This window comes from Anomaloglossus baeobatrachus, chromosome 6 (genome assembly GCF_048569485.1).
Source record: "Anomaloglossus baeobatrachus isolate aAnoBae1 chromosome 6, aAnoBae1.hap1, whole genome shotgun sequence".
NCBI classification, from domain to species: Eukaryota; Metazoa; Chordata; class Amphibia; order Anura; family Aromobatidae; genus Anomaloglossus; species Anomaloglossus baeobatrachus.
The window spans coordinates 299,422,180-299,450,081 of record NC_134358.1 but is presented as its reverse complement, the minus strand read 5'-3'; the positions used below and the strand labels follow the sequence as shown (position 1 = coordinate 299,450,081).

At 46.2% G+C, this 27,902-nt stretch overlaps 1 protein-coding gene across 1 annotated transcript in view; it reads right to left on the bottom strand.

The window, feature by feature from the left end:
• CTNNAL1 (catenin alpha like 1) overlaps nt 1-27,902 on the bottom strand; it is a 321,643-nt gene that overhangs the window by 73,399 nt on the left and 220,342 nt on the right. The window contains exon 8 of the mRNA XM_075314887.1: nt 26,046-26,132. Coding sequence (XP_075171002.1) covers nt 26,046-26,132 — 87 coding nt within the window. The remainder of the gene's footprint in view (nt 1-26,045; nt 26,133-27,902) is intronic.

The following is a 27,902-nucleotide window of genomic DNA, read 5'->3' as shown; positions in this document are numbered from 1 at the left end:
TCCTGCGGTGGAGATCTTCACAGAGCTCGTCACACGTGACCTGGGGGTGATCTCCACCGCACGACGTGTCGACAATCTTACCAGGGCTGAACGTAAAGCCCTGAGGCAATTGCGGGCACTTGATGACATAGTCATCAAGCCCGCCGATAAGGGTGGTAATGTGGTCCTATGGCCTAAGGTTTTATATGAAAAAGAAGCGCAAAAACAGCTTAGGGATAGGACCACATATACCAAATTACCATCTAACCCGATAGTGGCGTTCTCAGCGGAACTGGATCTCATATTATATGATGCCCTCATTCAGGGAATCATTCCTAAAAAAATCTATGAAGGCTTAACTACTAAATGCCCCAGGACACCAACAATTTATTTCATTCCTAAAGTCCACAAAAATGCCACTGAACCCCCCGGCAGACCTATTGTGTCGGGGATGGAAGGGTTGAATGATCCGGTGTGCAAGTTTGTGGACTTCTATCTCAAACCATTAGCGGAGGCCCTCCCTTCATACGTCCGTGATACCACGGACGTGTTGAAGAGAATTAACGGCATATCCCTTGAGGAAGATATGTACCTCGTGACTGCGGATATCGAATCTCTTTATACCTGCATAGACCATCAACAGGGGTTGGAGGCGGTCCGCTTCTTTCTTGTGAACAGTAACTGGGATGGCTCAACATGTGAGTTGGTCATGGCGCTGCTTGAGTTCATCCTCACTCATAATTTTTTTACGTTTAAAGAACAGTATTATCTTCAGCGGAGGGGCACCGCTATGGGGGCGGCTTGCGCGCCTTCGTTCGCAAACCTCTTCCTTGGGTTTTGGGAGAGGGGTTTGTGGGGGGACGAGGGCGCGCAGGCAGAAGATCATGTGCCCCTCTGGCTGAGATATATTGATGACATTTTGTTTATTTGGCAAGGAAGTGAGGATGGGCTCCGGCGGTTCATGGGACGACTCAATGGAAATAATCATAACATCAAGCTGACCTATGTGTGCAGCAGGGTTGCGGTGGACTTCCTGGATATCAAGATTGAGGTCGACGATCATGGTCAGTTGCAGACAGACCTCTTCAGGAAGCCCACGGCAGTTAATTCCCTGCTGCATGCTGGGTCCAGCCACCATCATGCAACCATTAAGGCCATCCCAGTTGGCCAATTCATGAGGACGAAGCGGATCTGCTCCACCCCACAAAAATATGAACATCAGGCAGAGGTACTTAAAAAGAGATTCCAGTCACGAGGGTACAGTAATAGGGCCATAAAACAAGGTTACAATAGGGCCAAAAATTCCACTAGAGAAACCTTACTCCAACCCTCGACACGCAATTCTGGGGGCAGGGACTGTGTTAGGTTTATTACTACCTTCAACACACAGAGTGAGGAAATTAAGAGAATCTTGCAGCGTCACTGGTCTGTTCTCCAAACGGAGCCAACTCTGAAGAACTATCTAATGGATTACCCCCAGATGTCTTATAAAAGAGATAAAAACTTAAAAGATCTGTTGGTTAGAAGCCATTATGCCACAACTACTAGTACACCATTCGCCGCGGGCCCACCAGTTAAGGGTTTTTTTCCCTGCGGCGGTTGTAAGGCTTGTGCCAACATGAGTAGAGCAAAAATATTTAGGTCCTCTGGGGGAGATAAAGAATTTGAAATCCGGCAGTATATTACCTGCTCTACTACGCAGGTAATATACTATGCGGTTTGCGGATGCAACCTGATTTATATCGGGCTGACATCCCGCCAATTGCGAGTCCGGACTAGAGAACATGTCCGTGACATATTAGCTGCAGCAACCATCCTCAATGTTGACGATCTTAAGACTATCCCACGCCATTTTAGAGCTAAACATGGCTGTGACCCCAGTACCTTTAGGGTTATTGGTATTGAAAGAGTATCAGTGGGGATCCGTGGAGGTGACATTCATAAAAAACTATTACAGCAGGAATGTAAATGGATTACCCTTTTACAGACAGAGTCACCTACAGGGCTAAATGAGGCAAAGTCATTTGCATGCTTTCTTTGAGCAGATTTACCTGATTACAGGAATAGGGTGTCCATCTTCAGCTTTGGTTCCTAGCGCGGCATGTTTGAGATTTTTGAGTAATATTAACAGCTCTCTCTCCACTGCTCTCCTACACTGCTTTTAATCAATCTTTTAAAACATGTAATTTTTTTTTTTTTTTTTGTTTATTCACAGTTTAAATTTTTTCTCCTATCACCTTGTGAAGAGCATCATTTATGAATATGATCCCTATTAAGTCAAATTTACCATCTGGGGACATCAGCCCTGCGAAGAAAACAAGACACCACGAATATGGACACTCTTAATATGTAGTGCATTTTATTATATATGCACGGTTTCTGTATATACTGTTATTTATGTGATGTCATGTGAAATAGTGGACCATGTCCCTGCACAAAGACTCATTGCATCCCAGGTGCATCCCTGTGCGCGTGTGTGCTGCCCTCCGCCGCTCCCCTAGGTGGCGCTGCTGTCTCAGGCGACGCATGTGTGTCTGGCAATTGCCATTCTGTACGCACGTGCGTCGCTGACGAGCGGCCCTTCCCCGCGGGGCGGTGGACGGCATCGCACATGCGCCGACAAGGGATTGCAGGTGAGATCGGGCGCCGCCGCATGTGCGTCATGACGTCGCCGCCGTGGGGCGCGCACGCGCGGTAGCATCGCACATGCGGCGGCGTGGGATTGCAGGTGTGATCTCATTTAGACATAAGAGTATAAAAGGTGAGGGTGTATGGATTGATAGCAGCCCCCTGAGGAAGCGTCTTAATCTGCGAAATGTACATTGGGGTAGAGGACTGACAGTGCTGAGTCACCACTCTACAAATGGGTAAAACTTTGTTTGCTATGTCTGATTGTGCCTATTGGACTATATGTGCCTGGTGTTGATTTCTCTGTAATGGTTAACACCTCATGGTAATGCATACTGTGTGGCTTGGACCACATGTTGATTAACTGATTATACACAGTGATTGTGGACTTAGTGTGGATCCATGCCATACCCAGAGAATTGTTTTGAACCAGACACAGGTATTCATGTATGGTTAAGTGCATTTCATACAGTCCTTTATCTTTGATTAGATATTATGGTTTTTATTGTTCTATGGATAATACAAACTATTTAACCATTATATCCAGCACTTCAAACATAGCATCTGGGTGATTTATATCTTTGTTGCTCAGTATTGACAGGAGGAATACACCTATGGAGGTCCTCCTAGTATGTTACACTAATTACTGTGAGCAACGGAGATTCAGCCTGTAATATTGTCCTTTGCATCTATGTGTGTTTTGTACACTGTGAAATACCTCGTTTTTATCTTTATGTATGTTTTTATATCTTCTAATGTATGTGCAATAAAATTTGTTATATGGTAATGCGTAATTACTCCAGTGTTCTTTTTGTTCAAATGTTATAGCGGAGTTAGCATAATACTGACTTATGATGCAAATCTGGATAAATGTATTAATACTCCTGTATTACATGTGGTAATGTCTTTCTCTGTTCTAATACACAAGGTTAGACCAGATCAGGGCTCTATAATGACATTAACACGGTGAGAAAATTTCTCTAAGCTCTGATGGCGGCATGTTCTTTTCTTTGTGTGATGCTGTTGGCCTATGATTGAGCAACAGCATGCAGAGAGAAGTACACAAGCCCAATCTGGGACTTAAGAAAAGTTATTACAAGTCAAATACTTTGTCGACCCCTTCACGCCTTAGCCATTTACAGTTTTAGCACTTTTGTTTTTGCCTCCCCTTCTTCCAACAGCCAGTATAGCAGTTTGAGGGCTTGCTTTTTGAGGGACAAGTTATATATTAATATATTTAATTGCTACAAAAAAGGGCAATTCCACAATTCACTTTTTGGTCTTTAGTTTACCATGTTCACTATAATGGTAAAATTGACCTGCAATAGGATTCTCCAAGTCAGAAAGAATACATACAATGTGTCCACCCATATCCTGTCCACCCCATTAACTCGAGAACGACAGCAGCTATAGGCATAGAAGTGGTGTCTAGGTACAGTAAAGTAGCCATGCACTACGCATATGGCGCTCATTTAACTTTGATGCTCAAAGTGGCCACCGTCAGCTGCAATGCACATCTGGACTCTGGACAGCATACTGTATCTTGCTGCAAGTTGTGCACTATGGTAGGTGACACGTTTTCACAAGCATCTGTGATACGTCGTCGTAGGTCCTGCAATGTTGGTGGAGGGGTCGCATACACGCACCTGCTGTTTGATGTGACCTCAAGGAAAGAAGTCTAATGGGGTCAGGACAGGTGAGCGTGGAGGCCACTCCACGCAGCCACCATACCCAATGACTTGTAGGAAGGTCTCCATGAGGTATCGCTTCACGTCTGCAGCCTTCTGAGTTTTACACGTTCTAATCATATAATTTCTGTATGCAAGGTGTCGATTCGTATTGAGTTGATGATGCCCTACAACTTTGTAATTCACTTTTTTTCTCTCGTTCCGTTTGAGATAAAAATGCTAACTCCGTTGTTTTCCACCAGGTGGCGCTATAGGTGGTTTCATTGCATAGCACATGGATACTTTACTATACCTAGACACCCCTTCTATGCCTATAGCTGCAGCTGTTCTCAAATTAATGGCGGTGGACAGGAAATGGGTGGACACACTGTAGATACCAAACATGTAAAGTTTTCAATTCATTATTTAAATGGTAAGAAAAATTTGAGAAGTTTGTAAAATAAAGAAATAAATTTAGCTTTTGGCAATATTTTCCAAAACCCATAACGTTTTTATTTTTCAGGATCTGGGGCTGTATGATGGCTTATTTTTTTTCCCTTGAGCTGATGTTTTTACGAACACTATTTTGGGTAGATATGAGGTTTTGGTGGCCTCTTACTCAATTTAATTGCAATGCTGCAGTGGCTAAAAAACCTTGTGATTCTGGTGTTTTTAATTGTTTTTTACATTATGCTGTTTACCGATCGGACTTATTTATTTTAATTTTGATAGACTGAATATGTCTGAATGCAGTGATACCAAATATGTGTATTTTTATTGTTTTATTTTCAAATCTGGCAAATGGGAGATGAATTGAACATTTTTTTTTACACACACACACACACACACACACACAGTATATATGTGTATATATAAATTTACTTATTTTTTAAAATTTCATGTTTTTACTAGTCCTCTTAGGGGACCTTAAGCTACGCTCAGTCGATTGATTTTGCCATACAAAGTAGTGCATTCGCAAAGCAGAAATCACAATCCCCTATGAATGCCGCCTTTCAGCCGCTGTTCACAGGAGGATTGTCATGACAAACACAGGGGTCATCAGCTGACATTGGCGCCTGGCAATCATGCCACAGGAGCATAAACACACCAAATGTGCACGTCTTTTTTTCCTGCAGAATTTCTGCATCTAATGCAAGTGTATGATGAAACTCTGCACAGAAGACTCCGCAAACCCGCAAGAGAAATTAACATGCTGCAAAAACGCACCACAGGTTAGTTTACACAAAGAAAGAAAAGAAGAACAGTGTATATGAGATTTCTATTAATCCCATCCACAGGCATTTTGGACACAGTGAAAATACGCAGCATCAAAAACATGAGTAAAACTCATTGTGGGCATTTACACTAATAGTCCTCTAGTGATAATCTCCTGCTGATAAAACAGTGTGATTTTATCATAACTACACTAAACAGCACAATAAGTGATACATTAATGGAATCAGGGTTTCGACCCCTACGTTAAGATGCTCTCAGATTAGATGTAAAACCTATTGACAGATCAAGTCATTATGTTCCCTTCTATTTTTGTGTCTTATTTTGGTTTCCGCAATGTAAAACAGCACATTTTCAATCTCCATATTAAATGCATGACACAACTAGGCCTATAAGGGTTAAATATCAACAGATTCTCATTGAAAGAGACTGTATGACTGTCCTAGTTTTTACCTTGTTGCGAGTTTCCATCTGACCTTGGAGTGTTACACTGTATTGTATTGTACAGTTTTACATGGATGAAGAACTGGACTTGAAATGGTTATTCTAGTTAAAAATACCATGAGTTGTGAATATAAAAAGTGATAAAGGCTCCTGTGTGTTTATTGAGCTTAGAAAGGAGAAAGAGAACTAAAAGTATGTCAGGAAAATAAGTTTGAAATGGAATTATAACTTTATTCTAGTGTTATATAAGTTAAGTTCAACACAATTGAGAATTTTTAAATCTTTTTAAAAGCTACAAAAAGACTTAAAATACATTATTTATAAAATGTATTAAAAACATGCAAGAAGAAAAATTGTTTCCTAACTGCAGCAATGCTACAGAGACCCAAAAGCAATTTAATATTCCCTCCACCGGAGTGAGCATAAATTAAAGGGTTTCTTTTCAGCTTCAGTCATTTATGCCAAACAGTTCATGCATGCAAAGTTTACAGTTAATCGTGTATTAATTGCAGGGTGCATTCAACAAAGGGTTTTGATCATTTTAATGTGCTTCTAACTGAGCTATTAATCTGCTTTAAGAAGTTCTAAAATGTTGTGTTTATCATCCAGAAAGTATTAGGACTCGCAGCGGAAGGCTCCAGAGGCTGCGTATAAATGGTTCAGAGTAGACTTCTGGGTAAATACCAAAAAAATGGTCACATCTAAAGTCTTGCTATGGTCTAACAGATGGCATCTTAACTACAGTCATGGCCAAAAGTTTTGAGAATGACACCAAAATTATATTTTCACATGATCTGTTGCCCTCTGGTTTTTAATTGTGTTTGTCTGATGTTTACATCACATACAGAAATATAATTGCAATCATATTATGAGTACCAAAAGGTTATATTGAAAGTTAGAATGAGTTAATGCAGCAAGTCAATATTTGCAGTGTTGACCCTTCTTCTTCAAGACCTCTGCAATTCTCCCTGGCATGCTCTCAATCAACTTCTGGACCAAATCCTGACTGATAGCTGTCCATGCTTGCATAAGCAATGCTTGCATTTTGCCAGAATTTGTTGGTTTTTGTTTGTCCACCCGTCTCTTGATGATTGCCCACAAGTTCTCAATGGGATTAAGATCTGGGGAGTTTCCAGGCCATGGACCCAAAATCTCCATGTTTTGTTCCATGAGCCATTTAGTGATCACCTTTGCTTTATGGCAAGGTGCTCCATCATGCTGGAAAAGGCATTGTTGGGCGCCAAACTGCTCTTGGACAGTTGGGAGAAGTTGCTCTTGGAGGACATTCTGGTACCATTCTTTATTCCTGGCTGTGTTTTTAGGCAAGACTGTGAGTGAGCCGATTCCCTTGGCTGAGAAGCAACCCCACACATGAATCGTTTCAGGATGCTTAACAGTTGGCATGAGACAAGACTGGTGGTAGCGCTCACCTCTTCTTCTCCTAATAAGCTGTTTTCCAGATGTCCCAAACAATCGAAAAGGGGATTAATCTGAGAAAATGACTTTACCCCAGTCCTCAGCAGTCCACTCCCTGTACCTTTTGCAGAATATCAGTCGGTCCCTGATGTTTTTTTCTGGAGAGAAGTGGCTTCTTTGCTGCCCTCCTTGAAACCAGGCTTTGCTCAAGCAGTCTCCGCCTCATAGTGCGTGCAGAAGCACTCACACCAGCCTGCTGCCATTGCTGAGCTAGCTCGGCACCGCTGGTAGTCCGATCCCACAGCTGAAACAGTTTTAAGATACGGTCCTGGCGTTTGCTGGTCCTTCTTGGGCGCCCTGGAGCCTTTTTGGCAACAATGGAAGCCCTCTCCTTGAAGTACTTGATGATGCGATAGATTGTGGACTGTGGTGCAATATTTGTAGCTGCGATACTCTTCCCTGTTAGGCCATTTTTGTGCAGAGCAATGATGGCTGCACGTGTTTCTTTAGAGATAACCATGGTTAACTGAAGAGAAACAATGATACCAAGCACCAGCATCCTTTTAAAGTGTCCAGTGGTGTCATTCTTACTTAATAATGACTGATTGATCGCCAGCCCTGTCCTCATCAACACCCACACCTGTGTTAATGGAACAATCACTAAAACAATGTTAGCTGCTCCTTTTAAGGCAGGAATGCAATGCTGTTGAAATGTGTTTTGGGGATTAAAGTTAATTTTCTTAGCCAATATTGACTTTGCAAGTAATTGCTGTTAAGCTGATCGCTCTTTATGACATTCTGGAGTATATGCAAATTGCCATTAGAAAAACTTAAGCAGTAGACTTTGTAAAAATTAATATTTGTAGCATTCTCAAAACTTTTGGCCATGACTGTAGTCACTAGTTTCACCAAGCCAGTGTACAGATTTTTGCAACAGTAAAATTACTATATCTCAGATTCATAAAAAGGTAAATATTGTACAGCTGTAAGAAATCCGTTAAAATAACAAAAAACCCAACCTAAACAAGATACAGAAAAACTTGAGCTGAACTGTGAACCTTTTAGACGCCAAGAACCCTAACTATAATTCATAAGATAGAATTAGTTCTGGAGATGGTAGGTTCTTTGCTGCGCCAGACTATTAGCAGGATGACAATGTTGTTGTAATTTGTTTACTAATATTATGGAATTTTCCAATTATGAAGAATGATAATTTTTCAAGTATTATATACATTTTATATTTTTTCTCCTTAAGGAGACTTTGCAAGCCAGTCTGGCTGCCATATTCTGCAGCACTTTACAATTCAGAGAGAACAGCTACAGAAAATATCAGACATTAGAGTAAAAAAATTCAATAGATCCCAAAAGAGGAGTGAGGGCCTTGCTCGCAAGATTACAATCTATGAGGAAATACAGAATGACCTCACACAGCTCCTATATACAGTAGGAGAACCCACATCCCCCCTCTATATAGAGTATGAGCCTCTACATAGCCTCCCCATATACAGTATCAGCCCCCACAGTCCCCCTATATACAGTATGAGGCCCCACATACCCCCTCTATATAGAGTATGAGCCCCCACGTAGCCTCCCTATATACAGTATGAGACCCCCACATACATCCTCTATATACAGTATGAGCTCCCACATAGCCCCCTATTTATACAGTATGAGCTCCCACATAACTCTCTATATACAGTAGGGCCCCCTCATAGCCCCCTATATACAGTGTGAGACCACATGAAGTCCCACTATATACAGTATGAGCTCTTATATAGCGCCGATATACAGTATGAGCCCCCACATAGCCCTGTATATACAGTGTGAGCTCCCACATAACCCTCTATATACAGTCTGAGCCCCCTCATAGCCCTCTATATACAGTATGAGCTCCCACATAGCCCTCTGTGAGGCAAATCCCGGGATATGAAGATGAATTATGACTTCCAGTCATAATCGCTCATCACTCCCTGGCAGTGCCCCCCTCCCTTCTTGTTCTCAATGTCCAGCATCTGTGAAGGTGTTACACCTCCATGGCCATCTCCTGTGATATGGAGATGAGATGATGTGGGAACAATGGACACAGGAGGACTCCCTGCCGTGACCCTGTGGTAGGAGCTGCTATCTAATTAGCAAGCTTGGAAGTATCCAGACAGAACGACTCCAGTAAAAAATGGTTCATATCTCGCAAGCCATATTTCCGATAAATATGGCAACCATAAAAATGGTGTCTCCGCATGCGGACGATGCTGGCACACCCTTTTTATGGGAGCGGGAGCTTGGGAAATACCCCAGGCGTGATATCAGCCAATGTGGAACTAGTAGACGAGTCATGAGTCCTCTCATTCTGTAGCTAAATTCATAACTGTCACAATGAGAGCATTGGCGTCCGCCTACGACGCTCCCAGGCCAAGTTATGGCCATATTCCATGTTGTGGATTGTCCATAACTCCAGCCAGGGGTGGAGCAGTGCTCCCTCTGAGGTCACTAAGGTAGGAGGGGACCTGGATTTGCCCAGATTGATAACCCTACTTCGGCCATTTTCCAGTGTTCTTTCGCTGGGGGTCACGTGCAGGAAACATCTGTGGGAGTTCCTAGAAACCTGGTCTACAGCGCCCCCCTGTGGCCAGACGCACAAGGTAACTGATTGAATTGCATACCTGTTTGTAACCCATGCTTTGATTGTAACTGTACTCTGACATATGTATATTCTGTAGATTCCCTATTGTATATATTGTAGTTTCTAGTGTGCTTTAGGCTGATTAAATTATATAATTAATCTTGGGCTGTTCTGTTATCTCGATCTTGAATCCCACGTCTGTGTGTTCGGCTAATAGTTACCGTGAAGCGGTTGGTGGCAGCGAGTTGTGCCAAGGATTATTGTGGGGAGGCCAGTGAGATTCGGGGAGGTTTTATATATTCCGCCCGCGGAGGTCGGGGGAATATATACCCTACTCTCACCGGGGACCCTTCAATAATCGGCATAAGTAGTATAGCGGCCTCCTTGCTTATTGTCGGGCAATTCCATAATTGGCCTGACTATAAGAGGGGCGCTAGAGAGCGCGTCACGTGCTCTGTCTGTCGGTCGGGAGGTATAAAGGAGGGGTGACCCCCACTTGTTACCCCCCGATTGTGACGTACTGGTAGCCAGCGCGGGGGATTTCTGAGTGACCCCCCGGTGGTTCGTGACATATTGGTGGCATAGCGGTGGGATCGAGATAATAGTGTGTGTGAGTGTGAGACCCATACTCCCAGACACTAAAGACTGCCTGCAGCAGCTGTGGCTGCTGGGGTCTTCAGACTAGCTCAACACTAGAGTGTCAGAGTGCAGATACTGTAAGGTGTGTGGAGGCATCAGGTGTCAGTTCTGTGTCAGTGACCAAAAGTCTGCAAGAATGGCTGATGGCACCAGGAGCAGAGCTAGGCAACTGGCCAATGCTAAAGCAGGAGCCGAAGAGAGGGAGGACGGTGCTGTGGACAGTAATGAGGAGGTTGCCCACGAGTCCTCCAGGAGCTCGACGCCAGAAAACAGCTCTGCAGAGGACATTGCACAACCTGGCACTGCTGGACAAGATGAGGAGCAGCTCACCCAAGGGTCCTCAACGAGCCAGATGCCAGCCCTCCGCTCTGCAATGGACAGTGAATCACCAGGCTCCGCAGCGGGCCGCAGATCACCACGTGCCATTCCACCGAGCCTGGGAGGCTCGGATAGCCTTCTTCAAATGGCTATGGCCCTTCTCCAGGCTGGAGACCGGGATACCTACGAGATACTCATGGCCGAGCGTGAGCGACAGGCAGCGCGTGACGCTGAGGCTGCGGAGCGGCAAGCAGTGCGTGAGGCTGCGGAGCGGCAAGCAGCACGTGAAGAGCGCCAGGCAGAGCGTGACTACCAGCTGCAGCTAGCTCAGCTCCGGCCCTCATCAGCCACACGTGACCTTCAAGACACCAAACTTCCAAAGGTCCGTGTTGAGGACTTCCCAGTGCTGGAGAAGGACGGAGACTTGGACTCTTTCTTGACTGCTTTTGAACGGACTTGCCTGCAGCACCATCTGGACAAGGACCAGTGGGCCAAATACCTGACCCCCCGTTTAAGGGGTAAGGCCCTGGATATCCTTGGGGACTTGCCTGCTGAGGCAGATCAGGGCTACGACACCATCAAGCGGGCCCTGATCCAACAGTACAACCTCACTCCAGAGTCCTACCGCAAGAAGTTCCGGAGCCTACAGAAGGGACCAAAGGACTCCTGGGCTGACCACCGGCGGGCACTTGCCCGAGCTGCCGACCACTGGACCCAAGGCCTGCAGCTTTCCACCGGACCGGAGATCCTGGACTTGTTCATCACGGAGCAACTCTTGTGGAACTGCCCTGAGGATCTCCGCCAGTTCATCCGAGACCAGAAGCCAAAGGGGTCCACGGCTACAGCTGCCCTGGCCGATGACTACACCAACAATCGGGCTCCTGAGGCCAGGAGAGCAGCCACCAGCAGCACCTGGAGAGGGGGTAAGATGAACTCTGCGACTGCCCCACCTGCCCCTAGACTGCAGGGGGTGTCCCCCTCAACTCCCCTCTCCAGGCCCGTGGCAGAGCCAAGACGGTGCCACCAGTGCAACCTACCTGGACACTTCAAGGCCATGTGCCCTCAGCGTCCCAAGGCCCCGGCTCCATCCCCGTCCCAAGGGCCGCCCAAGGTGTATTGTGTGGGTGGGGGTGGTGGTAGGTCCCTGGACAGCTTCCAACCTGTCACCGTCGGCCGGTCTGTGACCATAGGACTGCGAGACAGCGCCTCGGAGGTGACTCTGGTGCGGCCTGAGATGGTGTCCCCCCAAGACTTGATCCCTGGAAAAACCCTCGCTGTCTCCGGGATTGGAGGCATTGACCCGGCGCTGCCTGTTGCTGACATTTATGTGGACTGGGGCGCAGGGCGAGGGGTGAGAGAGGTGGGGGTAACTGATCGGATCCCCGCAAACGTGCTACTTGGGACAGATTTGGGGCAGATAACCTCCCAGTTTGGGCCCCCACCAAGGGCTGAACCTTCAGCCCGTACTGACATGACTCCTAACAATGTTAATGTGTTATCTATGAATGATGTGAGAGAGGGGGGAGTGAACTCTGATATTTCTGCTTGCACAGACACCATAGACACACACACAGCTGCAGCTGTGACAGGGGAGGGGGTCAGAGAAAGGTGTGACAATGCCTCTACAAGTAATCAGCCTGTGAGCTGGGATCTGTTGCCCTCTGCAGGGATAAGCAGAGAGCAGGGTGCTGCAGGGGGAGGACCAGTGTGTGGGGTGGGGGCTACCACAGCAAATGTGGGGTCCCCAGAGATTTCACAGCGGGGTTCTGTTGCTGCAGGAGGGGAACAGGCAGGTGAGATTGGGGCCGGTCCAGGAGCGGAAGTGCTCCCAGGTAAGATCTCGGTGCATGGTTCCCCCACAACCGGGGTGTCAGGAAGCCAGGTAGGTCTGCCTGAACCGGCGACTTGGTCAGGAACGGAGGAGGAGCAGGCACGACCCACGGTCGCAGCGGCTGTGGCCGCTGTCACCCGCAGTGGGAGTGCTGGAAGCCAAGGGGCCTCCCGGAGGTCCGATAGCTCTTCCCCTTCTGACCAAGTGGCAGCCGAGTCAGGTGGAGGCCAGGACACAGGTCCCGGGGTACTGACTGAAGATGTGACAGTCTCGTCGATTCTGGCCACATCTAGTCAGGGGTTTCAGGCAGCGTTAGAAGCTGACGACAGCCTGAAAGCTCTTAAGGAGCAGGCGGCACAGCCTCCCTCGGACTCGGACCCGGAGCGAGTGGTCTGGGACCAAGGACGGCTGTACCGGGCCACGGTCCAGCAGGGTTCACCGGAGGCGTGGCCCAGGGACCGACAGTTGGTGGTACCCTATCCGTTCCGGACGGAGTTGTTGCGGATCGCACATGAGATTCCGATGGCCGGACACCTAGGGATCGCTAAGACCAAGGCCAGGTTAAACCAGCATTTCTACTGGCCAAAAATGGGGGCCGATGTGGCTGCCTACTGCCGTTCGTGTGAAACCTGTCAGAGAGTGGGGAAGGCGGGGCCACACCCCAAAGCCCCACTAGTATCTCTGCCAATCATCGATGAGCCTTTCAGGAGGGTGGCTGTGGATCTGGTCGGCCCGCTGGCCATCCCCAGCAGCTCCGGGAAACGCTTCATACTGACGGTAGTGGACTATGCCACCCGGTACCCAGAAGCAGTGGCCTTGTCGTCCATTCGGGCTGACAAGGTGGCCACCGCATTGCTGGAGATTTTCTCCCGAGTGGGTTTTCCCCAGGAAATGCTCACTGACCGGGGGACCCAATTCATGTCCCAGCTGATGGAGGCCCTCTGTAAGCAAGTCCAGGTGCGACATCTGGTGGCCAGCCCGTACCATCCACAGACTAATGGCCTGTGCGAGCGGTTCAATGGCACCTTAAAGCAGATGCTTAAGATGTTGGTCGACTCCCATGGGCGTGACTGGGAGCGGTATCTCCCACACCTGTTATTTGCTTACCGGGAGGTTCCACAGGCCTCAACAGGATTCTCACCGTTTGAGCTCCTGTACGGGCGACGTGTGCGGGGCCCCCTGGCTCTGGTGAAAGAGGCTTGGGAAGGGGATTTGGCCACCCCTGGAGTGTCGGTTATCGAGTATGTCATGCGCTTCCGGGACAAAATGCAGGCCTTGACGCAACTGGTACACGACAATATGGCTCAAGCCCAGGCCGATCAGAAGCGTTGGTACGACCAGAACGCTTGTGAGAGGACCTACCAAGTGGGTCAAAAGGTGTGGGTACTGGTCCCCGTACCACAGGACAAGCTTCAGGCAGCCTGGGAAGGCCCATACCTCGTGTACTAGCAGCTCAACCCTGTGACGTACCTGGTCACCCTGGACCCTGCCCGTGGAAGGCGGAAGCCCTTCCATGTGAACATGATGAAGGCACATCATGAGCGGGAGGCGTGTGCGCTCCCCGTGTGCAACCTGCCCGAGGAGGGAGAAGCGGAAACCCTCTTGGATATGCTAGCCCAGGTTAGGGCCGGCGGATCCATTGAGGATGTGGAGGTTGGCCACCAGCTCTTGGAGGACCAACGGTCCCAGCTGTGGGCCACCCTCCTCCCCTTCCGGGGGTTGTTTACCAACCAGCCCGGAAGGACTGACTTGGCTGTCCATCACGTGGACACTGGGGATCATCCCCCGATCCGGCGTTCAGCATATCGGGTCTCCCTGGAGGTGCAGCAACACATGCGCCAGGAGATTGACGAGATGCTGAAGCTGGGGGTGATCCAGGCATCCAACAGCGCTTGGGCCTCGCCTGTAGTCCTCGTCCCTAAGAAGGACAGAACCACTCGGTTCTGCGTGGACTACAGGGGGCTCAATGCTGTCACGGTCGCCGATGCGTACCCAATGCCACGCATCGATGACCTGCTCGATCAGTTGGCCGGGGCTCAGTACCTGACCATCATGGACCTGAGCCGGGGATATTGGCAGATCCCCCTGACTCGCAAGGCCAGGGAACGCTCTGCCTTTATTACCCCATTTGGACTGTACGAGTCCACGGTGATGCCATTCGGGATGAGGAATGCCCCTGCCACCTTCCAGCGGATGGTCAACACCCTGCTCAAGGGACTTGAAGGGTACGCGGCCGCGTACCTGGATGACATTGCCGTCTTCAGTCCCACCTGGGAGGACCACCTAGAGCATCTAGCACAGGTGCTCAGGCGGATCCACCGGGCAGGTTTGACCATCAAGCCGGGAAAGTGTCAGCTGGCCATGAGCGAGGTCCAGTACCTCGGTCACCGGGTAGGTGGGAGAACACTGAAGCCCGAGCCTGAGAAAGTGGAGGCCATCGCATCCTGGCCCACCCCCAGGACCAAGAAGCAGGTGATGTCCTTCTTGGGGACCGCTGGGTACTATAGGAGGTTTGTTCCATGCTATAGTAGCCTGGCAAAGCCCTTGACGGACCTCACCAAGAAGAAGCTGCCCTCTGCAGTCGATTGGACAATGGACTGCGAGACAGCCTTCCGGGCCCTAAAGGACGCCCTGTCCAGCCCGCCCGTGCTACAGGCAGCCGACTTCACGCGGCCGTTTGTAGTACAGACCGACGCCAGTGACTTCGGCCTCGGTGCGGTGCTCAGCCAGGTGGACTCTGCGAGCCAAGAGCACCCAGTCTTGTACCTGAGCAGGAAGCTGTTACCAAGGGAAGTGGCCTATTCCACGATGGAGAAGGAGTGCCTGGCCATAGTGTGGGCCCTGCAGCGTCTGCAACCCTATCTATACGGGCGCCACTTCATCGTGGAGACGGACCACAATCCCCTCAGCTGGTTGCACACCGTCTCTGGGACGAATGGGCGATTGTTGCGATGGAGCCTTGCGCTCCAGCAATACAACTTCACCATTCGCCACAAAAGGGGCCGTGACCACGGTAACGCAGACGGGCTGTCCCGACAAGGAGAGGTCGCGGACGGGCGCACGGGGGAACACCGGAGTGTGCTGCCCCCTAGCGCCCTCAAAAGGGGGGAGGTGTGAGGCAAATCCCGGGATATGAAGATGAATTATGACTTCCAGTCATAATCGCTCATCACTCCCTGGCAGTGCCCCCCTCCCTTCTTGTTCTCAATGTCCAGCATCTGTGAAGGTGTTACACCTCCATGGCCATCTCCTGTGATATGGAGATGAGATGATGTGGGAACAATGGACACAGGAGGACTCCCTGCCGTGACCCTGTGGTAGGAGCTGCTATCTAATTAGCAAGCTTGGAAGTATCCAGACAGAACGACTCCAGTAAAAAATGGTTCATATCTCGCAAGCCATATTTCCGATAAATATGGCAACCATAAAAATGGTGTCTCCGCATGCGGACGATGCTGGCACACCCTTTTTATGGGAGCGGGAGCTTGGGAAATACCCCAGGCGTGATATCAGCCAATGTGGAACTAGTAGAAGAGTCATGTGTCCTCTCATTCTGTAGCTAAATTCATAACTGTCACAATGAGAGCATTGGCGTCCGCCTACGACGCTCCCAGGCCAAGTTATGGCCATATTCCATGTTGTGGATTGTCCATAACTCCAGCCAGGGGTGGAGCAGTGCTCCCTCTGAGGTCACTAAGGTAGGAGGGGACCTGGATTTGCCCAGATTGATAACCCTACTTCGGCCATTTTCCAGTGTTCTTTCGCTGGGGGTTACGTGCAGGAAACATCTGTGGGAGTTCCTAGAAACCTGGTCTACAGCGCCCCCCTGTGGCCAGACGCACAAGGTAACTGATTGAATTGCATACCTGTTTGTAACCCATGCTTTGATTGTAACTGTACTCTGACATATGTATATTCTGTAGATTCCCTATTGTATATATTGTAGTTTCTAGTGTGCTTTAGGCTGATTAAATTATATAATTAATCTTGGGCTGTTCTGTTATCTCGATCTTGAATCCCACGTCTGTGTGTTCGGCTAATAGTTACCGTGAAGCGGTTGGTGGCAGCGAGTTGTGCCAAGGATTATTGTGGGGAGGCCAGTGAGATTCGGGGAGGTTTTATATATTCCGCCCGCGGAGGTCGGGGGAATATATACCCTACTCTCACCGGGGACCCTTCAATAATCGGCATAAGTAGTATAGCGGCCTCCTTGCTTATTGTCGGGCAATTCCATAATTGGCCTGACTATAAGAGGGGCGCTAGAGAGCGCGTCACGTGCTCTGTCTGTCGGTCGGGAGGTATAAAGGAGGGGTGACCCCCACTTGTTACCCCCCGATTGTGACGTACTGGTAGCCAGCGCGGGGGATTTCTGAGTGACCCCCCCGGTGGTTCGTGACACCCTCTATATACAGTCTGAGCCCCCTCATAGCCCTCTATATACAGTATGAGCTCCCACATAGCCCTCTATATACAGTATGAGCTCCCACATAACCTTCTATATACAGTCTGAGCCCCCTCATAGCCCTCTATATACAGTGTGAGCCCTTACCCTTTATACTGTAACATTGAGAAGCCTGTGAGGACATACTGTACTTCTTGGACTAGTCATTTTGTACCCAGTCGCACTTTCAACTATTTCCCTCTGAAATGCTGCAGAGTTCTAGAATAAAACATAGCTGTTTAGAATGGATTGATCGGTCTCCGATTCGTGCTGCCTGTTGGTCAGAGAGCAGGAATCATAGGACAGGTTCCCTTCAAGATCGTGATCCGTAGGACAGTTACCGCTGGGGGGGGGTTATAATTAAATGTTTGGGACAATCAAACCACTAAATCATCAGCTTCACACATTCTTTCATGTAAGGGAAGGTAGACATATCCACTACTACATGCACACCAAGTAACATCATATTTATGAATGAACAGTTCTAGGAGATGGTATTACAGTACCAAGGTCTCACTCTCCTAATTTAGAATCACTTTCAGGCTGTGAGAGCTGAGAAGGTTGAAGATATCACTCACTTTCTAAAAATAAGAAGTTAAGTGTAAACTCAGGGAGTTTTAGACATGGCATGCAGACTAGCATGATAGACAAAAAAAAAAAAAAAAAAAAAGACAGTAAAACAGATAAATGTATTCTTGTTACATTCATTATCACCAGTGCTTGAAGCTGTATAATTCTATTTAGATAAAGAACATGTAGAATATGGTCCTCCTGCTTGGAGCAATCATGTGCATCAGTCATTGTCCAGATTTCTTAGAATTAGATTTAGCAGTAGACTGGTGGAAAGTAAACCATCATGTCATTGAATGTCTCTAAATGAACATATTCACTGTTGAGGCCCTATAGCACTCAAAATGTCCACTAGTATTAAAAAAAAATCACTGACGTCAAGTGGATGGAATAGATAAAATCTAACTATTGTTTATATAAAAAAGATATCACCACCAGTGTGCCTTTTAGGGCTCATTCAGACGATCGTTCCATTTGTCCTGTTCAGTTCCTGTTTTTTTGCAGACCTACTGACAGGACCTTCTATTCAATGTCTTTTGTGTAGGATCGGATTGTACACGGTAGTACTTGCGTTTTTTTGTAGGACCTGATGCACACGGATCGGATGCAGTTTGTCTGTTCCGCTATTATGAAACATGTCCTATTCTGTTCCATAGTAATGGACCGTGACTCAATACAAGACAATGGGTCCGCAAAATCCCAGAAAGCTGCACGGGAGCACTTCTGTGTGATTTCCATCGGGTGCCAGTGCAGTATGTTTACCGTTCCCACGCCAGCCCCGCAGCAGCTCGCACTGCAGTGTGTCAGCATCTGCCCGCACAGCAGTGTGTCAGCATCTGCCCGCACAGCAGTGTGTCAGCATCTGCCCGCACAGCAGTGTGTCAGCATCTGCCCGCACAGCAGTGTGTCAGCATCTGCCCGCACAGCAGTGTGTCAGCATCTGCCTGCACAAAAATACGGAAGTCACACGGATGACACACAGACCATATACGGAACAAGACAGATACGGTTGTCACACAGATGCATCCGTGGAAAAACAGGACCGTTTTTTGCAGACCACAAAAACAAAACGGTCATGTGAACGTAGCCTTAAAGTCAATCCAAACCCAACAAAGCTTTGGAGAAGAATGATGAGAAGGTACTTTGTAAATAAAGATTGGGGAACCCAACCAAAAACCGGGGTAGAATATAAGGACCTACTTCCCAAGGCTATGAAGAGGTGCTATATAAATAAATTCTCCTTTATTAAGAGACTTCCATGACCTAAAGCCCATTAAGCCACAGTGCCCAAAAATAGGGATCCAGAAAATTATATAGTTAGTATAAACCACCAAAAACCATGAAAATAGTCATTATTGAAACTTTACCAGCAGGCATCATAATGCCAATGATACCCAATTCAATGGAGGTAATTTAATAATGCAATTATATAGGGGGCTATAGTTTTGCCTATAACTAATTAGACGGTAGCAATTTCATAGTGCAATTATAAAGTGGATTATCAATTGTGCTCATCCTATGGAAATAAATATGTATTGCATTAGCACCGCTAAGATGTAATACAAATAATGGGATCAACTAATGCCTTTTGGCAGTGCAAGAGTCTCAGGTCCATGCCTGGGTGGTGGTACTAAATAAAGTGACCCCTAATCTTGTCCGATGCACAAAGAGCATCAAAATGTTAAAGGGATTACAGTTCGCAATCACGCCTCTAAAGAAGCATATCAATTGCACTTATGCCCTTTAAAAGACACAATGGTGATGTTTATTTTTTAAAATTAAACCTTTATTGTTTTTACTAAGCTATTTGTCCGCCTGAAGTCAGTGATTAATATAAAGTAACACATCACAGACTTATAATGATTCCAAAAGAATGACACTAAAGGCCGCTTTACACGCTACAACATCGCTCAAGCGATCTCGTTGAGGTCACGGAATTTGTGACGCATATCCGGCCGCTTTAGCGATGTCGTTGCGTGTGACACTTACGTGCGATCAAGAAAGGTCGGAAAATCGTTCAAAATCATGAATCTGTGACATGCTGCCCTATTCCCAATTATCGTTGCTGCTTGTACAATGTTGTTCGTCGTTCCTGCGGCAGCACACATCGCTATGGGTGACACCGCAGGAACGAGGAACCTCACCTTACCTGCGGCCAACCGCAATAAGGAAGGAAGGAGGTGGGCGGGATGTTACATCCCTCTCATCTCCGCTTCTATTGGGCGGTCGCTTAGTGACGCTGAACAAACCGTCCCCTTAGAAAGGAGGCGGTTCGCCGGTCACAGCGACGTCGCTAGGCAGGTAAGTAGTGTGATGGGTCCAAGCGATTTTGTGCACAACAGGCAGCGATTTGCCCGTGACGCACAAACGATGGGGGCGGGTACGCACGCTAGCGATATCGGTAACAATATCGCAGCATGTAAAGCGGCCTTAACTCCTTTACCACCCGGTGTTTCCCTTTCTTCCAAGGCCCATCATTTTTTTTATTTATTTTTCCGTCAATATAGCCATAAGAGGGCTTGGTTTTTGTAGGACGAGTTGTACTTTTTAAAGACATGATTCATTTTACCATACAGTGTACTGGAAAACAGGAAAAAATTCCAAGTGCGGTGAAATTGCTAAAATAAAAAAAAATGCAATTCCCCATTGTTTGTTTTTTTTCTTCTTTATTTACCATGTTCTTTATATGGTAAAAACAACGTGGCAATATGATTCCCCAAGTCAGTATGAGATGCCAAACATGTATTTTTATCTTTGTAAATTTAAGTGGTGAAAAAAAAAAAAAAAATTCAGAAATTTGTTAAAAAAAAAAAAAAAAAAAAAAAAGAATTTCGCTTGTGTCGCCATTTTCTGAGACCTGCAGCATTCTTAGTTTTCAGGATCTGGGGCTTAGTGATGGCTTATTCTTTGCGTCTTGAGCGGACGTTCTTAATTATACCATTTTGATGTAAATGTGATGTTTTGATCACCTGTTATTGCAATTTATTGCAATGGTGCAGCAACCAAAAAAAAAAAAAAAAAAACGTAATTACGACGTTTTGATTTTTTTGCATTATGCCCTTTACCAATCACATTAGTTTATTTTATATTTTTATAAAATTGGGTATTTCTCAAGGTGCCAATATCAAATGTGTAATTTTTTTCATAAAAATGTTTAATTTCCATGGGGAGTGATTTGAACTTGTGTTTTTCATATTTTAATTTTTTTTTCGCACTTATTGTTTTAACTAGCCCCCTAAAGCTGAGATCTTCTGATTGCTTGTGTTGTACAGAGCTCTGCATCAGCACCGCTCTGTATAGCACAAATGCTGTCTTCCTATGAACGGTGGCGCTCTGCTGACATTCAGAGGAACTATGACAGTGACAGGAGTCCTCAGCTGATCTCCGGCTGTCAAGACAACTCATGGGAAGCCCTGTGATTATGTCACAGGTCCGCCGATGGAAGTGAGGAATGACGCGCTACCCGACGGTGAGCATTAAATCCCGCTGTCAGAGATCCACCCATGCCTGTTAGAGGAACATGTTAGCTGATCATATCACGGTGAGGCCGCACCAAAGGGAAGGACATGACCTTAAACGTACCAGTATGTCTAAGGTCGTGAAGGGGTTAAAATAAACTACTTGAAAGTGTAACTGATGTTTCTGGAGAACTTGCAGCAGAATGGCTGTGTATGCCTCCACCTCCTCCAATCTCCATTAATCTTTAGGATCACCAACTGTCATCCCAATCTCAGTAATAGAAAAATCTGAATTCACTCAAGAATGATTTCACCTGTGATATAAGGATATTGAGAATGAAAGATCAGTCCAGAAGGAGAAAGAAGCAGATTTTTTTGGTTTTATTTGATTTTTTTTCATTAATCAACATTGAAGGTTTCTCTTTAACTGTTCCAATATGTATCACAAACCTTCACAGCATTTGCCAGGATTTTCTTTATTAGCATCTTAGAACACATAATGAAAGGCATTGGCACATGTTTGATTTACTACAAGTAAAAGTTTACCACTTTCCATAGAAGAAAAAAAAAAAAAAGTATTTAACCCCTTCACGACCGCGGGCAGTAAAATTACATCCTATTTTAACGTGACTTAACGACCAGGGACGTAATTTCACGGCCTAAACTTCATTTGATTGCCGTGGCCATAGCAACGGCTTTCAAATGATGTCCCCTGCTGTTTCTTACAGCAGGGGACCTTTGCTTGACCCCAGGGGGGGTGGCATCGCCACCCCCCATAGGCGATCGATGTGATTGGCTGTTCAAATCTAAACCGCCAACCACATCGTTCGCACTAATTTCGGCAAAAATAATGCCCGAATTAGTGCGATACTGTGAGATCCTGCTATGATCTATTGTAGCAGCTACAGCAGATCATGGATGGATCTCAAACATGTCGCCCCCAGCCCCTGCAGCACTGATTGGAGCGATTGCGCGTCATAGCACGATCGCTCCAATCAGTGTGCAGTGGGCCGGTGTGATCTGCAGGTGGCCGCCCTCCCAGGCCTGTGCTGGTCTGGGGACCCTCCCCCAACATGTCTGCAGCGTGCACTGGCTGGTACTTTTAGTACCACGCCACCGCTGCTGCCGCCGTAGACGCCGCCTCTGATGTCACCGCTCCTGCTCCAATGGTAAGTATTGCGCTCCCGCGATGGACCCTGCGCGCTCCCGTGAAGGCCCCTGCCCGTGCTCCCCCCGATCTGCCCCCCTACATCCCGATCTGCCCCCCGGCATCCCGATCTGCTCCCCACGCGATCTGCCTGCCTCCTCTGTCATCTCTATTCTGCTTCCAAAGTACCTTCCTTCTGCCTTTGCTTCTCCGCCCCCTCTGCTCTCCCTCTCTGCCCCCCCCTCTCCCCATCCCCCTCTGCAAACCCCCCCCCCCCCCAACGTCCTCTTACCTTCCTTCACGGGTCGTCCGAGGTCTTCACTGGCCCGATCACATCTGTCTCCATCGCTGGGTCCTTCTGCTGATCTGTCCAACGTCCTGCCTGCTGCTCGTGTAAAGCTGTCCATCTCACTGCCTTCTTGTTCCTCTGATCAGTGATCCTCTTGGTACTGTGAGTGTAACTTTTTTTTTTTTTTTCTTGTATTCTGTCCATTTTTACACCTCATCCGTCCGTGCGTCCCGCCGAGCGCTGATCAGGGATGCAGATAACGAATCTTCATCCGTGGTTAGTTTTCAGCGGGACTTTTTTTCCCATATCCCCGACGCTTCTTGTATCTCATCTGTCCATGCGTCCCGACGAGCGCTGATCAGGGATGCACATAACGTATCTGCATCCCTGCTCAATTTTTGGCGTGACTTTTTTCCGTATTCGCAGCGCTTTTTGTATCGCAGCCGTCTGTGCGTCCCGCCGAGCGCTGATCAGGAATGCACATAACGGATCGGCATCCCTGCTCAATTTTTGGCGTGACTTTTTTCCGTATTCGCGATGCTTTTTGTATCGCATCCGTCCGTGCGTCCTGCCGAGCGCTGATCAGGGATGCACATAACGGATCGGCATCCCTGCTCAATTTTTGGCGTGACCTTTTTTTTTCCGTATCCCCAACGCTTTTTGTATCTCATCCGACTGTGCGTCCTGCAGCGGCCGATCAGTGCACCGCGTCTGTGCGTTTGAAAAGTTAAATGGCGTTCATTCTCTTCTGAGCCCCACCATGTGCCCAAACAATTACTTTCCACCACATAAGAGGTATCTACGTACTCAGGAAAAATTGCACAATACGTTTTATGGTGCATTTTTTTCCTGATACCGTTGTAAAAAAAAAAAAAAAAAAGCTACCTGGTTGATACAAAAATTTTGTGGTTAAAAAAAAATAATAATTTTCACGGTTTAACGTTATCAACTTCTGTGGAGCCCCTGGGGGTACAAGGGGCTCACCAAATATCTAGATAAATTCCTTGAGGGGTCTAGTTACAAAATGGGGTAATTTGTGGGGGAGCTCCACTGTTTAGGCACCATAGGGGGTCTCCAAACGTGACATGGCGTCCGCTAATGATTACAACCAATTTTGCTGTCAAATGGCGTTCCTTCTCTTCTGAGCCCCGCCATGCGCCCAAACAATTACTTTCCACCACATATGAGGTATCTGCGTACTCAGGAGAAATTGCACAATACGTTTTATGGTGCATTTTTTCCTGATACCCTTGAGGAAAAAAAAAGCTACCTGGTTCAAGTGACAGTTTTGTGGTGAAAAAAAAAAATTGTATTCATGGCTCAACATTATCAACTTCTGTGGAGCCCCTTGGGGCTCGCTAAACATCTAGATAAACTCCTTGAGGGGTCTAGTTTTCAAAATGGGGTCACTTGTGGGGGAGCTCCACTGTTTAGGCACCATAGGGGATCTCCAAACGTGACATGGCGTCCGCTAATGATTCCAACTAATTTTGCTGTCAAATGGCGCTCCTTCTCTTCTGAGCCCCGCCATGCGCCCAAACAATAACTTTCCACCACATATGAGGTATCGTCGTACTCAGGAAAAAATGCACTATAAATTTTATGGTGAATTTTTTGCCGATAACCTTGTGAAAAAAAAGCTACCTAGTTGAAGCAACAGTTTTGTGGTAAAAAAAAAATAATTTTCTTTTCACAGCTCAACGTTATAAACTTCTGGAAAGCCCCCAGGTGTTCAAAGTGCTCACCAAACATCTAGAAAAATTATTTGAGGGCTCTAGTTTCCAAAATGGGGTCACTTGTGGGGGAGCTCCATTGTTTAGGCACCTCAGGGGGTCTTCAAACCCAACATGGCGTCCGCTAAGGAGTGCAGCTAATTTTGCGTTCAAAAATTCAAATGGCGCGCCTTCCCTTCCGAGCTCCGCTGTGCGCCCAAACAATTGATTTTTACCACATATGAGGTATCAGCGTACTCAGGAGAAAATGCACAATAAACTGTAGGGTGCACTTTCTCTTTTCTCCCTTGTGAAAATGAAAATTTTATGGCTAAAGTAACATTTTTGTGTTAAAAAGTAAAATTTTCATTTTTTCCTTCCACATTGCTTTGGTTCCTGTGAAGCACCTAAAGGGTTAATAAACTTCTTGGATGTGGTTTTGAGCAGTGTGAGGGGTGCAGTTTTTAGAATGGGGTCACTTTTGGGTATTTTCTGTCACCTCGGTCTCTCAAAGTCACTTCAAATGTGATGTGGTCCCTAAAAAAAATTATTTTCTAAATTTTGTTGGAAAAATGAGAAATTGCTGATGACCTTTGACCCCTTCTAACTTCCTAACGAAAAAAAATTTTGTTTCGAAAATTGCGCTGATGTAAAGTAGACAAGTGGGAAAGTTTAATTAGTAACTATTATGTGTGACATATCTCTCAGATTTATGGGCATAAATTTTCAAAGTTTGAAAATTGCGAAATTTCCTAAATTTTCGCAAAATTTCCTAAATTTTCACAAATAAACGCAAAAATTATCGGTTTAAATTTACCACTGACATGAAGTACAATATGTCACGAAAAAACAATCTCAGAGTCGCCAGGATCCGTTGAAGCGTTCCAGAGTTATAACCTGTCAAAGTGACAGTGGTCAGAATTGCAAAAAATGGCACGGTCATTAGGGTGTTTTAGTGGCCGGGGGTGAAGGGGTTAAAAGACAATGTTTTTATATTTCAGAAAACCACGTTAAAAGGGGTTTTCCCACTAACAAAATTAATTTTGAATTTTATTTTATTCAATATTTCTTGACATAATTTCCACACTAGGATGAGTTTCAAAAATAATGTCCCTGTGCTGAGATAATCTGTACTGTGTAATGGCCGTGTCTGATCGTACAAGGACATGATCTGATCATATCATATCTCCTGGGCCGGGAGACAATTTAGACTGTACAGATACTACACCATAGGATCATATGTAAATCTTTCTGTGAGGTAAACATGTCCCTGCCTGTTTTTTAAAAAAAAAAAAGTTTTACCTCAAAGAAAGAATTATTTATGATTCCATGCTGTAATGTCTGTACATTTTTTTAGCTCCCTGCCCAGGAGATGTGGTATGATCAGGCCATGTCCCTGTATGGTCAGACACGGCCATTACACAGTACACAGCAGGAATACATTTATAAGATTATCTCAGCACAGGAATATTTTATATAAACACCTCCAATTGTGGAACTTATTATTATTCCAAGATCTATTGATTAAAATAAATTTTAAAATTAACTTTGTTTGTGGGAAAACTCCTTTAATGCTTTAGTCAATGTTTCTAGCATCTAATCATTCTGATAACAGTTCATTTCAAGACTGCAGAAAATCCCCATAAAACTTACTTCTCGTTTCAGTTCTGTAATGCATTGACATGTTTTTAATATCGCCAACTCCAAATCTTCCACAATGTCTTTTGTCTTTTGGGTTTGCTGCAGAAGAAGCACACAGACAGGTGAACTCAATCTACTACTAAAATCAATGCAAATCAAATTACTATATACATGTACATCATAAACCTATCTGATCATACATAAATTCAGTTTTAACAGTAACTGGATCTCCTATAACATATAATTGCAATGAACCTTAAAAAGGGAAGAAATCTGTCAGTAGGGTTTCACAAGCCAAACTATTTATAGGTTTATGTAGGTCTAATAAAGACAAGTCCAGCAATATCATTACACGACTGGTTCCTTGCTCCATTCCCAAAAAAATAAGCGTTTTAACAGATACTCAAATAAGACAGAACAACTATTTGTAAATCTGAAGCCTCTGTCAGTCCAGCTCTTATCTCTACCCTGGACTGCCACCTCCTGCTTGACTGATAACACCTTTGTCAAATGTTAAGTAGCTGGTAGTCCAGCAGGAAGAGGTGGCATTGGTTTTGAAATAGAGGCGGAGTGACAAAGGCTTCAAATCTACAATAGCTCAAAAGCCTCATTTACATAGAAATTCAAATGCAGATTTCCCAGTAATGTAATATTGTTGGACTTGGCTTTGCAAGTGTCATGGCGAGAACTCGCATACCTCCTCAGAGCCGCTCACTCAGCATGCTCAGCGCGTGGTTTCTCCTCGTGTTAGGTCTCCCTGCTGAGTTGCCTGTTGCAGCACTCCTCTGCACTCCTGCTTCGACATTAACTTCCATGTGGCCTTAGGGGAGTGTGGCCGGTCTCTGCGGGAATTTAACTGTGCTGTGTCCTGCAGAGATTAGTTTCCCTTACCGATCCAGTGTGAGACTCCTTGCATGAATGCCGGTTCCTAACTGTTCTTCTGCTAGCGCCCTGTTCTCGCATTTGAGCCGGAGTCACACTTGTGAGTGACTCGCGTCGCATTACCTGGCACGGCCTGCTGCTCTCCTGACAGAAATTGGTCAGCTACATGTATTTTGATGCAGCTGAAATGCTCCTGTCCAGAGAGCGTGCAGCTGTGCCGGGTGATGCGATGCAGGCTCATAAGTGTGACTCCGGCCTTACTTGTATTGTTTTTCCTTTGATTGACCCAGCCAGTTAACCTATCCGTTTGATCTCTCTGCATCTGACCTCGACTACGTATAGTGAACCTATGCTGGCTGCCCTGACATTGGACTGTTTAACTATGTGTCTGCCTGTGCCCTCTATATCTCATACACCTGCCCTGCCCTGACAGTTGACTGCTGCAGTCCCGGGGACTGCCCTGTTAGTGACACCTTGTGACTACATGCAGTCCAACCTATCATCCCCATAAGAGGGTCTATAGAATACCCGGTAGTTGCTTAGTTATGCCCCTCCAGTATTAGCCCGGCCTTTGGTGTTATAGCACAGCTACATGCTCAAATTAATAGTTTGGGGAAGAGAGGGGACGAGTTTCTGTTGACAGATTCGTTTTGATCACTATGTAATGAAACATTTAGCAACTTTCCAATATACTTTGCATTGCAATTCCTAAACAAATTTAGAATCTCCGCAGGCTGTTCGCAAATTGAAAAAAAATTGTGTTTAGAAACCCAATCAAATCCTCATTAAAGCAGAGGGTTTCATACCCGGTATCAGCATCCAGACTCATTCACGCGCTCGTCTTTTTTTGTGAAGAAGAAAAACAAATACATGTTCATCAATTATATTTTTATTCAATTTTCACCAGTTTTTTTTGGTTGATGTGTCTGTTTTTACCATCAATATGGCGTTCATTTTTATTGTGTGCAAAAAAAACCCCCTAAAGTT